The sequence below is a fragment of the Syngnathoides biaculeatus genome, chromosome 22, assembly GCF_019802595.1.
Source record: "Syngnathoides biaculeatus isolate LvHL_M chromosome 22, ASM1980259v1, whole genome shotgun sequence".
Taxonomy (NCBI): domain Eukaryota; kingdom Metazoa; phylum Chordata; class Actinopteri; order Syngnathiformes; family Syngnathidae; genus Syngnathoides; species Syngnathoides biaculeatus.
Window position 1 is genome coordinate 5,488,701 of NC_084661.1, and position 16,700 is coordinate 5,505,400.

Consider the following 16,700-nt stretch of genomic DNA (forward strand, 5'->3'; position numbering starts at 1 on the left):
CCAAAAAAGACATTGGTTTACATTTTTTGTCCCTATATACTTGCACTTCTATTAACTTTGTTTGTTTTAATAAACTGGAAATTAAAGAGGAACAATATCATCACTTTCTCACTTTGTTATGTGGCATCCGTCTGTCTGAGAAAACAATGGAGAAGAACAGGTGACAACAACAAAAGATATGGGTGGTTACAGATATTGGTTCGTCTATTTAATGAAGTTAATTTACATCTATGTTTCACAGTAGTTAAGAAAATTAAAATAATAGTTGTACTTAATACATTCACTGTCCAGTTAAAGTAAGTTTTATAAATGCAAAGGTTTGTCTGTATTGGATTATTTAAAATTATAAGTGGTTGCCATTGTAATGGGTAGAAATTTAAATGATCCCATGGGGACAGGAATCATGCAATTGAGTGTATTTTCATTATGATGGGAAGCTAAACCTTATATTTACTGAGTGCCTCTTTGCCTGAAACATCTGAAGTTTTTTTTTTATGGGAGTTCCTTTGATCAAACTATTGTCACAAAATCTGGAACTGTTGTATGGCCCCCAGATGCTGAACACTGCTTCTGAGGGAATGATTCATAAAAATGAAATCATGAAATGCTTGATTTTTAGTATGTTATTAATGAAAAAAAAGGCAGCCGGAATGGACCCATTCATTTTTTTTTCACGACACAACATGGTTTTGACGCCATGAAAATCCTCTCAACTGATTTGTTTTTCGAAAAGGAGGAAGTGACGTTAGTAGCAGATGCCCACTCAAGCAGCCTCGGTTGTTTAAACTAGTTTTACCTGCTGGAAGGTAGCTCGTTGTTCCTTCGTGTTAGCCAAAATGTCGGCTTATGTATTGCTGGATATTGTTCGAAAACTTGGATGGATTCATTTGTCATACTTTTCAAAAACACCTGGTTCGTTGTGAAAAATGGATTGCACGGGCGCAAAGAACGAGAGCTTTGTGGGTTCCAAATGACAGGTAGGTGTGTATACAGCTACTAAAAACAATAATAGTTTGGCGAGTGGGAGGGACGTAATCCTTACAGAATTTAACAAAAGATCCGTGTACGTAAGTCAGGGCTGCTAAATGTGTCAATGAACCCGTCGGCGCCGAGCACGGCTTCGGCCGGGCTGGCTCATACATACTGTCTGGGAATCTGTTGTTAGTTAGAAGTGATCCGCATGTCATCAAAATATGACTTGAGACGATAGGGTAGTGCCCTGGTCGCTTCACTTGATTGTGAGGTGTTCTCTTCTTTGAAAAGAGCTTCCGTGTCCCACAGTAGGTGGGCAGATGAGCCGCCGCCGAAGCGCGGACGAGGCACGTCTTCGGCCGTGCTGGCTCATACAGAGTGTCTGGGAGTCCGTTGTCAGTGAGAAGTGATCCGTATATCATCTAAAACAGGCTCGAAATGATAGGGTTGTATTGTCCCAGTCACTTCACTCGATTGTGAGATGTTCTCTTCTTTGAAAAGAGCTTATGTATCCTATAGTAGGTGGCACAGCGTGTTTTCAATGGCAAATGTCACAATAGGTACCCAAGTTCTATAATCAGAAAGTTATCAAACAAGTGGTTTGTGTCATCTGTTTCTTTAGTTTGTCACTTTCTGAATTAAAAAAAGTATCAACATTTTTTGCCAGATGTAGGTTTACTACATGTACGCAAAATACAAGTCATACATAGAATGTTTTTAATGTAAAAAGCAGAGCCACTCTGCATGCTTTACAAAGTTTCATTTTAGTTACAAACAATACATACATGTATATTTGTTGAGAGAAAATTCTTTTAAAACATGTTGAATGAGATGACTGGTTTCACAACTGTCAGCGTTGTCCTTCAGCAACAACATTTTTCTCCTCAGAACGATCCTAATTGAGCAACCACCCATTCACTGGAAAACAGAAAAGGGCAGTTGAAAAATGAACCCACAGTGCATGACATGCCTAAGAATATAAAACCTCTGTAATGAGTTGCATTATTGTGTATTAACATTGTCTCCTAACAATGAGAAGCAGGGAAGAAAAAAAAAACATTTTTATTGTAGTTTTAAACTACTACTACTAGAATTAGGCAGTTAATACATTCCCCACTGATACTACAGGTCAAAGAAAGCTGCAATCGACTTTTAGATAGACTATGGACTAGACTTTGCCTTTTCACATTGTTCTCACACACTTCTTTCTTAATAGTGTAACACGTGAAAAGTTACTTTGTAACGTGTATCTAACTGAATTGAGAATTTAGCAAATGAATTAAGTAAAAGCAAGACCAGGGGTCGCATGCGGCTCTTTCTGCGTGGCTTGGGAAACTAAAATCTTAAGTGTCCGATGGAAGTGTATGTTATTTGTCTCAAAAATATCCATCATGTCTTTTCACAATCACACCTCGGGACAATTTAGACAATTAATGTTGTATGTTTTTGGTATTTGGGCAGAAACAGTGTACCCAGAGAAGACCCACGCAGGCACGAGGAGAACATGCAAACTCCACACAGGCGAATCCGGGATTGAATTTGGGACCTCAGAAATATGAGGCCAATGCTTTCCAGCTGAGCCACCATGCCACCATAAATGAACAGCATCTTTTATTATTCTTTACATTATGTACATTTCGAATGCTCATTTTAAAGGTAAATGAACATAATTTTGTATTATTGTTTTCATCATGTACACTTTGAAGGCTTATTTTTGGCGGTGGGGGGTCCGAGGGTATGGGATGAGGCTATTTACATGTAAAATGCATTTCTACTTACGAAAGTTTCACGCTACGAAACGACTTCCAGAACAGATTAATTTTGTATTATAATATTGTATATTGTTACTGCATAGTTCATTTTTTGTGAGGAGGCGTGTTGACCAACAAAAACATTCAACAAAAAGCCGTTGTCTACAGACATACTTAGGCAACTCCGCCCGAATAATGAGGTTGCATATCGTAGTGGCGATAGATCCAACTGGCTGTCTAAAGAAATTAACATTGCAAAGAGGGACTATGCAGTTAAATTGTAAAAACATCTTGGCACCAATGTTGCCAAATCAGTCTGGCATGGATTACAATCACTCACTAATTACAAGTGACGCCCCCCTGTAGAAAACAAGAGCAGGCTAGCCGACGACCTCAATAGCTTTTACTGCAGATTTGAAAACAACACTTTCACTCCACACACCCACTAAGTCGCACCACCATCCACTCTACCGTTTAAAATCCATGAAAGGGATGTGAAGCAAATCTTCAAACAACAAAAGATCAACAAAGCGCCAGGCCCAAAACATTGTCTCCCCATCCTACCTCAAAGTCGGCGCAGACCGACTTGCTCCTGACTTCACAAATATCTTCAACAGGTCTCTAGAACTGTGTAAAGTAAAAACCTGCTTTAAATGTTTAACCCCCAAACCGGTGCCAAAGAAACCAGCAGTCTGAGGTCTTGAAGGCCTTCTGCCTTGACATTTGTGGTCATGAAGTCCCTTTGAAAGCCTTGTGCTGGACCACCTAAAAAGCGTCACAGGTCCCCAGCTGGACCCATTGCAGTTTGCCTATCGAGGTAAAAACGTCTGCAGATGACGCCGTCAAGATTGGTCTACAGTTCATCCTTGAACATCTTGACAGTGAGGGAACCTATGCAAGGATCCTGTTTGTGGACTACAGCTCTGCGTTTAACACCATCGTCAGAAAAATATTTTCTCCAGTTACGAAGGGAAATTCAGGATCCAAAAGGAAAAAAAATAGGTGCTCGATTCGCAATCTCCAAATGCTGCCGAACGTAAAAAGCCTGTATCGTGGTTTTCGTGGTGCAATAGAGCTGCTCTCCCATTGGCTATCACCGTAGCGTCTTCCTGGCATCCCATTGGCTATTCGCATATTCGCCAACAGCAAAGGTAAATTAACATATTTTTTATTATTCTTTACATTATGTACTTTGAATGCTTATTTTTGGCAGGGTGGAGGGATGGGGGACGGTCTTAGAATGGATTAGGCTATTTACATGTAAAATCCGCTGCTACTTACGAAAAATTCACAATTTGAAATGACTTCCGGAACGAACTAATTTTGAAAGTAAATGTACCAATGTAAATAATCACTCCCAGTCTGTTGGACATGCATTTAAGTAGGCTACATGTTGACACTTTCTCTGTTTCATCATCCATCTAAAGCCTGCGCAATAACACACTTGGCCTGACCACAAGAACTGTACTGGGTTTGCATTCCGTAAGCATTTATTTCATGTATTCAGGACCTAAATCATTTATTGATTTATAGACCAGGAGCAGAACTTTAAAAACTATTCAAAAGCTGACTGGAAGCCAGTGCAAGGACTTTAGGATTGGAGTTATATGATCTGGCCACTTTGTTTTGGTCAGAACGCGAGCTGCAGCATTCTGAATGAGCTGCAGCTGTTTAATACTCTTTTTTTTGGAAGTCCAGTCAGAAGACCATTACAGTAGTCAAGTCTACTTGAGATAAAAGCATAGATGAGCTTTTCCTGGTCTGCTTGACACATACAAGACTTCGCTGTAGATGGTAGAAGGCAGTTTTTGTGATTGATTTTTATATGATTGTTGAAAGTCAGGTCGGAATCAAACAGATCACCAAGGTTTCTCTTTGGTTTTTAAAGATAGAGAGTCCAGTTATTTAATAACATCAATTCTCTTTTCTTTATTGCCAAAAACAATTGTCTCAGTTTTGTTGTGATTTAGTTGAAGAAAATTTTGTCTCATCCAGTTATTTATCTGATTTAGACAGTGGCACAATACCTCAATTGAACTTGTTGTCATCTGGAGACACTGCTAAATACAACTGTGTGTCATCTGCATAGCTATGGTAGTTAAAATTAAAGTTTTGAAGAATTTGACCCAAGGGTATCATACACAGGCTGAACAGGAGAGGTCCAAGAACTGACCCTTGAGGGACCCCATAGATCATTGCCATTCGCTGAGACCGAGCACCTCCAATGGTCACAAAGTAGCTCCTTTCATCCAGGTAGGACCTAAACCATTTGAGGACTGTTCCATTTAGTCCTACCCATGTTTCAAACCTGTTTAGCAGTATATTGTGATCTACCGAATCAAAAGCCGTGCTGAGATCCAACAGGACCAAAATTGACACGTTTCCTGAGTTAGTGTTCAACCTTATATCATTTAGCACTTTGATAAGAGCAGATTCTGTACTGTGATGAGTTCGGAAACCTGATTGAAATTGGTCAAAAAGTCCATTTAAATTCAAGAAATTGGTGAGTTGATTAAAACACAACTTTTTCAAGAATCTTGGCCATGAATGGGAGGTTTGAGATGGGTCTATAGCTTGCTAACATGGAATGGTCCAGTGCGTTGTTTTTTAGAAGAGGCTAAACACCAGCTACTTTAAGAGCTTTGGGAAACTCGCCACACCGAATTGAGCAATTGATTATTTGCTGCAGATCAGGTAGCACTGACTTCACAATAGTTTTGAAAAGTCAGATGGTATTGAGTCGAGACAGCTCATTGATGGTTTCAACTGCTGAACAGTTTTCTTTACAGTTTTTTGGTCAACTGTATCAAATTCTGAAAAGTTAATAGAGTTTCTTTGGGTGGCTTCAGATGTGAGATCATTCTATCTTTTTGCTGATTTGTGCTGACATTTGACCTGATGGATTGTATTTTTTCACAAAAATAAAAGGCAAACTCATTGCATTTGTCAGCTGTTACGAGTTCTGTATCTATCTATCTATCTATCTATCTATCTATCTATCTATCTATCTATCTATCTATCTATCTATCTATCTATCTATCTATCTATCTATCTATCTATCTATCTATCTATCTATCTATCTATCTATCTATCTATCTATCTATCTCTATCTATCTATCTATCTATCTATCTATCTATCTATCTATCTATCTATCTATCTATCTATCTATCTATCTATCTATCTATCTATCTATCTATCTATCTATCTATCTATCTATCTATCTATCTATCTATCTATCTACCTTCCTTCGGGAGGGTGGGGGTTGTAAGATTGTCAACCACAGCAAATACAACACGAGTATTGTTGAGGTTCTTATTGATGATTTCAGAAAAGTGTTGCTGTCTATCTCTAACCAACTCTTGGTTAAAATTAAAAAGACACTGTATGTTGAGGTCAGAGTCAATTTGGAGTTTAGTTTTTCTCCACTTGCGTTCCGCTTTCCTACACTCCAATTTAGATCTCTTGACCATTATTTTGCTCTTCCACGGTGCTCTAGGTCGCCTCAGGATGGTCTTAGTTTTAACAGTAGCGAGAGCATTCATGACATTCATGATTTTCGAGGTGAAATTGTCCAAAAGTTCATCAACTGTCTCAGTATTCACAGTCTGAGCCACAGCCAGTCTCCATAAACATAGTGGCAGTACTCTCATTTATGTACCTTTTCCAAAGAGAGATAGAGGTTGTCTGAACTTTTGCAAGAATCTGTAATTCAAAAAATACACAAAAATGGTCAGAAATATCCATATCCTTAATGTCAATTGATAGAATTTTAACATCCTTACAGATGACCAGGTCCAAGATGTGACCTTGAGTGTGAGTTGGACTCTTAATATGTTGAGAGAGGTCAAATGTGTCTAGCATTCCAGAAAGTTCTTTGGATGATTTTTCCATGTTATTGTCAACATGAATGTTAAAGTTTGTTATGACAAAATAGTTGTACTCAGTACAGATAACTGACTGCAGTTCTGAAAAATCCTCCATAAATTTTCCAATGTATCGTGGAGGTCTACAAATGATCATAATGATAATCTTTTGGTCACCCTTAACTAAATAAAACACAGATATTCAAAAGAGCTAAAATCACGCAGTATATATTTTTTTACATTGAAATAATGATTTAAAGATAACAGCAATACCACCACCTTTTTTCCCTGTTCAACATTTGTTCATAAAATTAAACTCTTCTGGTGTTGCCTCATTTAAAATGGTATTACAGCGACTTTCTGTTAACCATGTTTCATGTAATAACAAAAATTCCAGAACATAGGTTGGAATGATGTCATTGATCAACATTGATTTATTACCCAGTGACCTTATATTAAAAAGAGCTAGTCTCGCAGAGATTGCTGGAGAGAATGGTTCAATAGACTCACATTTTATCCTCACTCAGTTGGAAGTTCTACATTTTGGTGCCATATCTTTTTGACCAACTTTCTGTCCCTTGTAATTACAGGGATGAAAAATGTCTGATTTCCATAGGGGTTGGAGTTATTCTGGAAAAGACCCGGTAAATATCAGTCAGATTTACAGATAGTCTTCATGGGTGGAGGAGGGGCCTTTCGCTTCTTAGTGGACAGTGGTTTCAGGTGAAGGGGGATGGGAGGAAGATCTTGGTGTGGTACGGGCTAGACTCCATTGTTGACAATAGTCTTCATCCTATCCATCAGACCCAACATTGCATTCAGGCTAGGGGAGGGGGAGCCAACATCTACTTGTATGGTTGTTGTAGTCATAGAGGGGAGATTATGAGGTGTTGATGGCTCCAACGGGGCAGGAAGAGTTGTGGGGGATTTAAAGTGCTGGCACATTCCATTTGTCATATGCTCATCAGATTGTTTGGATGATGCAAATGAATCTGTGTGCACCTTGTCTCGCCTTATCTCTTGTTCCTCTGATTCTTTGGGAACAACTGGATCCTGAAAAGGTTATGTTAGGACAGCAACTTGCGCCTATACCCGGTTCCAGGAACTGCCTTAAATTGAGTTGTTTTTCAGCAGGCCCCGGCCTTGTGTGACGAGCTAAAACAGAGTTGTGTTTTACCAGGCACTTGCCTTGAGTGTCCAGCCACAATGCACATAAACTTCAAGAGGCCAGATTTTTGATTCCACATTTGACACCATCTGCAGTAGTCCATGATCGTCCTCAGTCGAGAAGGGAGGCATCTTGACGGCTGGTCTTGTTGCTAACACCAGGCTTGCGCTAATTAGCAGCCCACGCTCACGTATGGATGAAACAAATGATTATCCACAAAAAAGAAAAATACAGTCCCATAGATTTAAAAGTACCCAGGACTTGCTGCTTCTAAAAAAAAAAAAAAAAAAATTGAAGGAAAACGAGCTCATCAGCAAGAAAAAAAAAAGTGTCAACTGAGGCAAAGCAAGCAGAGCAAGAGCAAAGAAAAAAGTGCCTGCACTGTATGAGAAGCGAGAGAAAGCAGTCTGAAAACAAAAAATTAAATGCACAAAGACGCAGTAGTGTTCTTTGACTCTTTGGGAATGAGACAAACATCAAATGAAACCAAAGACAAAACACTCTTGCATTGCACTCAAGTGTGACAAACATTAACTCACTTGACGACTTGATTCCAATTTTACTGGGGTTTTAATTCATCGGTAATATTGAATTAATTTTTTTTTTCATTCCTGATCTCAATGCGCTCAACTGTCATTATCTGTATGGATTATCCTCACGATCCAATCCAATCCACTTTATTGACTGTATAAAACAATTTAAAGAAACAAGGTTACCAAAGTGCTGTACAATACAATAAAAACACAGCAAAATACAAAATGAGAATAAAAACTACAGATAATGAAGTAGAATGGTAGCGCAGCTGGAAAGCGTTGGCCTCAGAGTTCTGAGGTCCAGGGTTCAATCCTGGCCCCGCCTGTATGGAGTCTGCATGTTCCAGGGATGAGAATACCAAATGAGAAAAAAAGCCTGAAAAGTAGCCGGGGGTCTGGGGGCTGGCGCAGCGCCCCGTTGGGGGCCCAGGGGGCGAAGCCCCCAGAAGCTAAGCGATTTTAGCGATTTGGTAGCCCCAAAGCCATTAATTTCAACACTGAATTTAACTGTATTTGTGGAAAAAATATCCCTTGTTTGGTGCCCTACCAGTACAGCAAAAATTGAAATATCAGTTTCAGTTCTTCAATGCTCAAATTATCGTACTTATTTGAAGCACATTACATATAAGAGTTTCATCATTTGCCAAACTTCAGAATGAATTTTCTCTTTCACTGTTTAATATGGATACACCATTATATTTTCTTTTTGATATGCAGTCATTTATTCATAGAATTAGTATAGTGTATAGATGAAGCACAAGTTTTTAGAACAATATGAATAAAAATTACCTTACCACTCGCTCGATCTTCATCCTTTTTTTCTAACACTTTTGCCATCATAAAACTTTGAACACACCGTCGCTCAGTTATCAGCTATCCAAGTCCCACTACTTGGGTAACTAACAAGTTACACTGCGATTTCTGAGAACCGAGAACACATGTACATGGCAATGGTGAAACTCGATTAACCACTAACACGATTGGATCGTTATACTGTATAACTCTGTTGTCCAATCGAGTAATCTGCCGCAAACAAGTTTTAATGTTTATATCGCAAAATGCAACTATTTACACTACCGAGCAGGTTAGAACGGCATATGATAGTTGTGCACTAAGCTGAACTTGCAGCTCGGAGCCCACCACCGAGAGGCAGGCGCTAACCCTAACCCTAAGTAGATAAAAGCAAAAAAATAAAATGCACTACCCAAAAAATACTTATATATATATCACAGACACATTAAATGGTGTTAAAAGTCAGGGTAAAAAGATTGGTTTTCAGTAAGTATTCAAAATGAGACAGGGATGAGGGTTGTCTGATGTAGAATGGCGAAATATTCACAAGTTTTGGAGCTGCAACAGCAAACGCTCATTTACTTCTAAATTTAAACCCAGCTCTGAGCTCTCTCAGAAGCAGCTGGTCAGCTGACCTGAGAAAACGTCTGGCAACGGGGTGCAGAGAGGTATGGCCATTCAAGGCAAATAAAAGAATTTTAAAACGAATCGTAAAATGAACAGCCAACCAGTGGACTGAAGATAAAATAGGTGATATATGAGTGTGCTCATACTTCCTTGTGCCTAAAGGTCGAGCTCCAGCATTTTGAACCAGTTGCAAATGAGCAACGACAACTGTAATTTCTCATATATAATGCGCAGCCCCAAAGTTGACCTAAAAAAAACAGGAAAAGCCTTCTACCAATGTATAATCTACAATGTGCACCACCAATTTGCTGCTATCCACAAGCTCAAAATATTGAGAATTATCTGTTTAGTTTGTACTTTTGTTTGTACTTGTATTCTGTTTTTCCTTTCGGCTTGTCCCGTTGTAGTGCATTTATTAGATAAATGATCTGCTGTAGAGAACTCAAAATCTTTGTTCTGTATGAACCTGTCAGGTTCACCAAGGTGACATTTATTTAAACCATTCAAAATAAGGAAGAGACACTCACCCTTGGACACTCCGGTTCACCACACTTTCCCAATACATGCATTAATTGGAAACTCAAAATTGCACGTAGGTGTGATTTTGAGTGTAAATGGTTGTTTGTTTCTGTGTGGCCTGTAATTGTTTGGCAATCAGTTTTGGGTGTACCCCGCCCCTGCCCGAAGATAGCTGGGATAGGCCCCAGCACTCCCTCAACCCTTCCTTCTGAGGATAAGCAGCTCATATAATGGACAGATAGATGGATATGTGTACATACACTGAGGCAACAGATAAATGGCAAAATAAACTACTAAAAGGATTGTCGGTACCCCACTACCCACCCTCGAGGACTTGCACGCTACCAGAACTAGGACAAATGGGCAAAATCCTCTTGCACCCTCCATATCCTTGTCACCAGTTCTTACAACAATGTTCCTCTGTAGGTGCTACCGAGGAACGCAAACAAAACAGGCATTCCAGCATCTTATTCCAACTCACAATTAACTTCTTAAACAGCTAATTTACAATTCAACTGCAACATGCTCTCATTTTTATTTGTCTTGAGTTTGTTGTCACATTCTGCTGGACCAATTACGATTGTATATTATACATTACTCATGCACTCACTGTAACATTGTCACCACACTGTACTAACCCATTTGCACACCTGAGAGGTACCTGCAGCATTTGCACAATCAACATTGTCCCAGATTATTGCACAACTCGTGACTTATCATTGCATGTACATTGAAATTGCCGCGCCCTTTGCACATTTTTCATTGCACTGAACAATTACTCTATTAAGGATTCAAACTGCTTTGTTAGATGACTGCATCTTTTTGCACAAAAAACTGTACCATCATTTCCAGATTACTAACAACCTTTTATTGCTCTGTGATTGTTCTCATATTGTCTTTATGTCTAAAAGGGATCCTCTGTTATCTGTTAAGATCCAACTACTGCGGACAAATTCCTTGTGTTTTCGACATCCTTTTGAATGTATCAAACATGGTCCTGATCAGTCATATCAAGAAGGTGATTTTCTGAATAATTTTTTGGGGTGGGGTTGTTCTTCTTTCGGCTAGTCATGTTAGGGGTTACAACAGTACGTCATCTTTTTCCATGTAAACCCAACTCACTCTCCTCTGGACGCGTCCAAACCATCGAAGTCTGCGTTCTCTAACTTTGTGTCCAAAACATCTAACTTTGACTCAGGCATCCTCCGGGATCTTCTCATCTGCTAGAATTCAGTTGAAAAAACTCCATCACCACTTCTCCAAAATGCTTCGATACCTCCACAAGCATGTCATCAGGACCAACCTCCTTTCCCTTTTTTCCATCCTCTTTAGTGCTTAATTTCTCCGTTAATAATCGTTACCACTTCCCGATCCACACGCTTGCCTCTCCCACACTTCTTTCTCTCTAATTTTCTTCATTCATCAAGACCTCAAAATATTCTTTCCATCTATCTAGAACACTACTAGCATCAGCCAACAGTTTTCCTTCTCTATCCTTAATCACTCTAACCATCTTTACCCGTTTCTCTGGCCAACTTGTAGGGATCCCTTTCTCCTTCCGGGTCCAACCTGCCATGCATGTCGTCCTTATGCCTCTTGTTTAGCCTTTGCCACCTCTACCTTTGCCCTCCAACGCATCTCAGTGTATTCCTTTCTCTGCTCCTCGGTCCTCTCAGTGTACCACTTCCTCTTGGCTAATCGCTTTCTTTTATGACTTCCTGTACATTGAGTTTCCATCAAGTCTCCTTGTTCCATTTCCTACCAGAAGATACACCAAGTATACTCCCGCCTGTCTCCCTGATCACCTTGGCTGTAAACGTCCAGTTTTCCAGGAGCTCCTTCTCTCCACCAAGAGCCTGTCTCAGCTTTTCCTGAAAAGCTGCACAACACTCTTTTATTCTCACCTTCCACCACGTGTTTCTCTGCTCTACCCTTGTCTTCTTAAGCTTCCTCACCCCCACCACAGTTATCTTACACAACACCATGCTCTCCCATACCATGACCTCCTTCAGATTACACCTAAAACCTGTGTTTTCTGCCTCCACTATTGTAAGGCATCCTATGTTCCTGCCTCTTCTGGAAAAAAAGTGTTCAATACAGCCATTTCCATCTTGTTTATAAAGTTTAGCACCATCTCTTACTCAAAGTTCCTTTCCTGGATGCCGTACCTACCCATAACTTCTTCATCACCCCTGTTTCATTCGCCAACATGTCCATTACAATCTGAACCAATCACAACTCCCTCTGTGTCTGGGATGCTCAAAACTACTTCATCTAGTTCCTTCCAGAATTGCTCTTCCACCTCTAGGTCACAGCCATCCTGTGGGGCATAGTTGCTAATCACATTACACAGAACACCTTCAGTAACAAGTTTCAAACTCATCACCCCATCTGATACACTTTCACCTCTAAGACATACTATAGCTAACTTTTCTTTACAAGAACCCCTATTCCATTTTTTACACTTTTTATTTGTTATTTTTACGGCACTGCTAACCTGCAGGGCGTCGGTGGAAATTCAGCTACTGTGGGTCGAAGACAAAGAAGAGGAGGAAACCGGATCCAGTGTCAGAAGAAAAAGAGGAATGCACAGAGCCTACAACTGAGTGTAGGGACTTTGAATGTTGGGACTATGACAGGAAAAGCACAGGAGTTGGTTGACATGATGATTAGGAGAAAGGTTGATATTCTGTGCATCCAAGAGAGCAGGTGGAAAGGTAGTAAGGCTAGAAGTTTGGGAGCAGGGTTTAAATTATTCTACCACGGAGTAGATGGGAAGAGAAATGGAGTAGGGGTTATTTTAAAGGAAGAGCTGGCTAAGAATGTCTTGGAGGTGAAAAGAGTATCAGATCGAGTGATGAGACTAAAATTTGAAATTGAGGGTGTGATGTATAATGTGGTTAGCGGCTATGCACCACAGGTAGGATGTGACCTAGAGTTGAAAGACAAATTCTGGAAGGAACTAGATGAAGTAGTTCTGAGCATCCCAGACAGCGAGAGAGTTGTGATTGGTGCAGATTGTAATGGACATATTGGTAAAGGAAACAGGGGCGATGAAGAAGTGATGGGTAAGTACGGCATCCAGGAAAGGAACTTTGAAGGGCAGATGGTGGTGGACTTTGCAAAAAGGATGGAGATGGCTGTAGTGAACACTTATTTCCAGAAGAGGGAGGAACATATAGTGACCTACAAGAGCGGAGGTAGAACCACGCAGGTAGATTATATTTTGTGCAGACGATGTAATCTGAAGGAGGTTACTGACTGTAAAGTAGTGGTAGGGGAGAGTGTAGCTCGACAGCATAGGATGGTAGTATGTAGGATGATTCTGGTGGTGGGTAGGAAGATTAAGAAGACAAAGGTAGAGCAGAGAACCATGTGGTGGAAGCTGAAAAAGGAAGAATGTTGTGCAGCCTTCCGGAAAGAGGTGAGACAGGCTCTCGATGGACAACCGAAGCTCCCGGAAGACTGGACGACGACAGCCAAGGTGATCAGAGAGACAGGCAGGAGAGTACTTGGTGTGTCATCTGGTAAAAGGGGAGAAGGAGACTTGGTGGTGGAACCCCAAAATACAGGGAGTCATACAAGGAAAGAGATTAGCGAAGAAGAAGTGGGATACTGAGAGGACTGAGGAGAGGCGAAAGGAGTACATCGAGATGCGACGTAGGGCAAAGGTAGAGGTGGCAAAGGCTAAACAAGAGGCATATGAAGACATGTACACCAGGTTGGACACGAAAGAAGGAGAAAAGGATCTCTACAGGTTGGCCAGACAGAGGGATAGAGATGGGAAGGATGTGCAGCAGGTCAGGGTGATTAAGGATAGAGATGGAAATGTGTTGACTGGTGTGGAAAGAATACTTTGAGAAGTTGATGAATGAAGAAAATGAGAGAGAAGGAAGAGTTGAAGAGGCAAGAGTGAAGGACCAGGAAGTGGAAATGATTACTAAGGGGGAAGTCAGAAAGGCACTACAAAGGATGAAAACTGGAAAGGCAGTTGGTCCTGATGACATACCGGTAGAGGTATGGAAGCAATTTGGAGAGATGGCTGTGGAGTTTTTGACCAACTTATTCAACAGAATACTAGCGGGCGAAAAGATGCCTGAAGAATGGAGGAAAAGTGTTCTAGTTCCCATTTTTAAGAACAAAGGGGATGTTCAGAGCTGTGGGAACTATAGAGGAATAAAGTTGATGAGCCACACAATGAAGTTATGGGAAAGAGTAGTGGAGGCTAGACTCAGGACAGAAGTAAGTATCTGCGAGCAACAGTATGGTTTCATGCCTAGAAAGAGTACCACAGATGCATTATTTGCCTTGAGGATGCTCGTGGAAAAGTACAGAGAAGGTCAGAAGGAGCTACATTGCGTCTTTGTGGATCTAGAGAAAGCCTATGACAGAGTACCAAGAGAGGAACTGTGGTACTGCATGCGTAAGTCTGGTGTGGCAGAGAAGTATGTTAAAATAGTACAGGACATGTATGATGGCAGCAGAACAATGGTGAGGTGTGCCTTAGGTGTGACAGAGGAATTTAAGGTGGAGGTGGGACTGCATCAGGGATCAGCTCTTAGCCCCTTCCTGTTTGTAGTGGTAATGGATAGGCTGACAGATGAGGTTAGACTGGAATCCCCTTGGACCATGATGTTCGCAGATGATATTGTCATGTGCAGTGAAAGCAGGGAGCATGCAGAGGAACAATTGGAAAGATGGAGACATGCACTGGAAAGGAGAGGATTGAAGATTAGCCGAAGTAAAACAGAATATATGTGCGTGAATGAGAAAAGTGGAGGGGGAAGAGTGAGGCTACAGGGAGAAGAGATAGCGAGGGTCGACGACTTCAAATACTTGGGGTCAACAATACAGAGCAATGGAGAGTGTGGTCAGGATGTGAAGAAACGGGTCCAAGCAGGTTGGAACAGCTGGCGAAAGGTGTCTGGTGTGTTATGTGACAGAAGAGTGTCTGCTAGGATGAAGGGCAAAGTTTACAAAACAGTGGTGAGGCCGGCCATGATGTACGGATTAGAGACAGTGGCACTGAAGAAACAACAGGAATCTGAACTGGAGGTGGCAGAAATGAAGATGTTGAGGTTCTCGCTCGGAGTGACCAGGTTGGATAGGATTAGAAATGAGCTCATTAGAGGGACAGCCAAAGCTGGATGTTTTGGAGACAAGATTCGAGAGAGCAGACTTCGATGGTTTGGACATGTTCAGAGGCGAGAGAGAGTGAGTATATTGGTAGAAGGATGCTGAGGATGGAGCTCCCAGGCAAAAGAGCGAGAGGAAGACCAAAGAGAAGGTTTATGGATGTGGTGAGGGAAGACATGAGGGCAGTTGGGGTTAGAGAGGAAGATGCAGGAGATAGGCTAAGATGGCAAAAGATGACACGCTGTGGCGACCCCTAACGGGACAAGCCGAAAGGAAAAGAAGATTTGTTATTTTTACATTATTGTAAAATAATTTAAACACTGGCCCGATAGTTCTAGCCTTACTGCATTTTCACCTGCTCTCCTGGATGCACAATATATCAACCTTTCTCCTAATCATCTTGTCAACCAACTCCCAAGGTTTTCCCATCATAGTCCCAACATTCAAAGTCCCTACACTCAGTTGTAGGCTGTGTTTTCTTCTTATCTTTCTGCCAATGAACCCGCTTTCCATGTCTCCTTTGTTTTTTTTTTTTTTTTTTGGGGGGGGGTGGGTGGGGGTGTTCAAAAGGGCCAATAAAGGCTCAAACATCACCTATCCATCCATTCATTATTTGAGGCGCTTATCCTCACAAGGGTTGCAGGAGTGCTGGAGCCCATCCCAGCCATCTTTGGTCTGAACTGGTTGCCAACTAATCACCAGCCAGCAAATCACATTGCATATAGAAACAAACAACCATTTGCAAGAAATTATAATTTTATTTCAATTACCGTATTTTCCGGACTATAAGTTGCACCAGCCAAAAAGTGAATAATATAGAAGGAACAAAAGATATGCTGTATGTAAATATGAGTATAAATCACATTTTTGAGGGAAATTTATTAGATATTTTCGTCACCTTATTTCTTTCCACCCATTTTAAGTAGTTCACCTTCCTGAGTCCCTGTGCACTCTGTCCCTCCCATACCCACCACTCACAACAAACTTCATTGGCAGCAGACTGAAGAAATAACTTCAGACCCCATTCCTGTTCTTTGGCAGCTTGGGCAGGCTCCTCTTAATGCTCCCTGGCAGTTGCAGTAGGCTCCCTTTCCTATTCCCTGGCATCTGCGGCAGGGCCATTCCTGCTGCCCGGCAGCTGCAGCAGGCTCCTGTTCCTGCGCCCCAGCAGTTGTAACAGCCTGTTCCAGCAGTGTTCGACTTGTGGCTGCCACCTGTCCCTGTAACGTCTACCTGTCCCTACTCCAGCAAGGGTTAACCTTGTGTCAACACCTGTTATGACTCCGCCGGCGCTCGACCAGCAGCCGCCACCAGTCCCTGCTGTGGTGGCGCTCAGTC

The 16,700-nt window shown here is 41.2% G+C and overlaps 1 protein-coding gene across 8 annotated transcripts in view; it reads right to left on the reverse strand.

Moving 5' to 3' along the window:
- Positions 1 to 1,534: 1,534 nt before the first annotated feature.
- Positions 1,535 to 16,700, reverse strand: part of ca10a (carbonic anhydrase Xa) — a 148,450-nt gene continuing 133,284 nt past the window's right edge. For 6 of the 8 annotated variants that reach the window (XR_009793536.1, XR_009793539.1, XR_009793537.1 and 3 more), the window contains one exon: positions 1,535 to 1,890. Coding sequence is in view for 3 of the 8 variants with exons in the window: in XM_061809737.1 (XP_061665721.1) it covers positions 1,868 to 1,890 (23 nt within the window). In the remaining 5 variants the exon portion in view is untranslated. Of the gene's footprint in view, positions 1,891 to 6,382; positions 6,427 to 8,294; positions 8,440 to 16,700 lie in introns of all 8 variants that reach the window. The other 2 variants (XR_009793538.1, XM_061809736.1) reach the window with 2 other exon arrangements.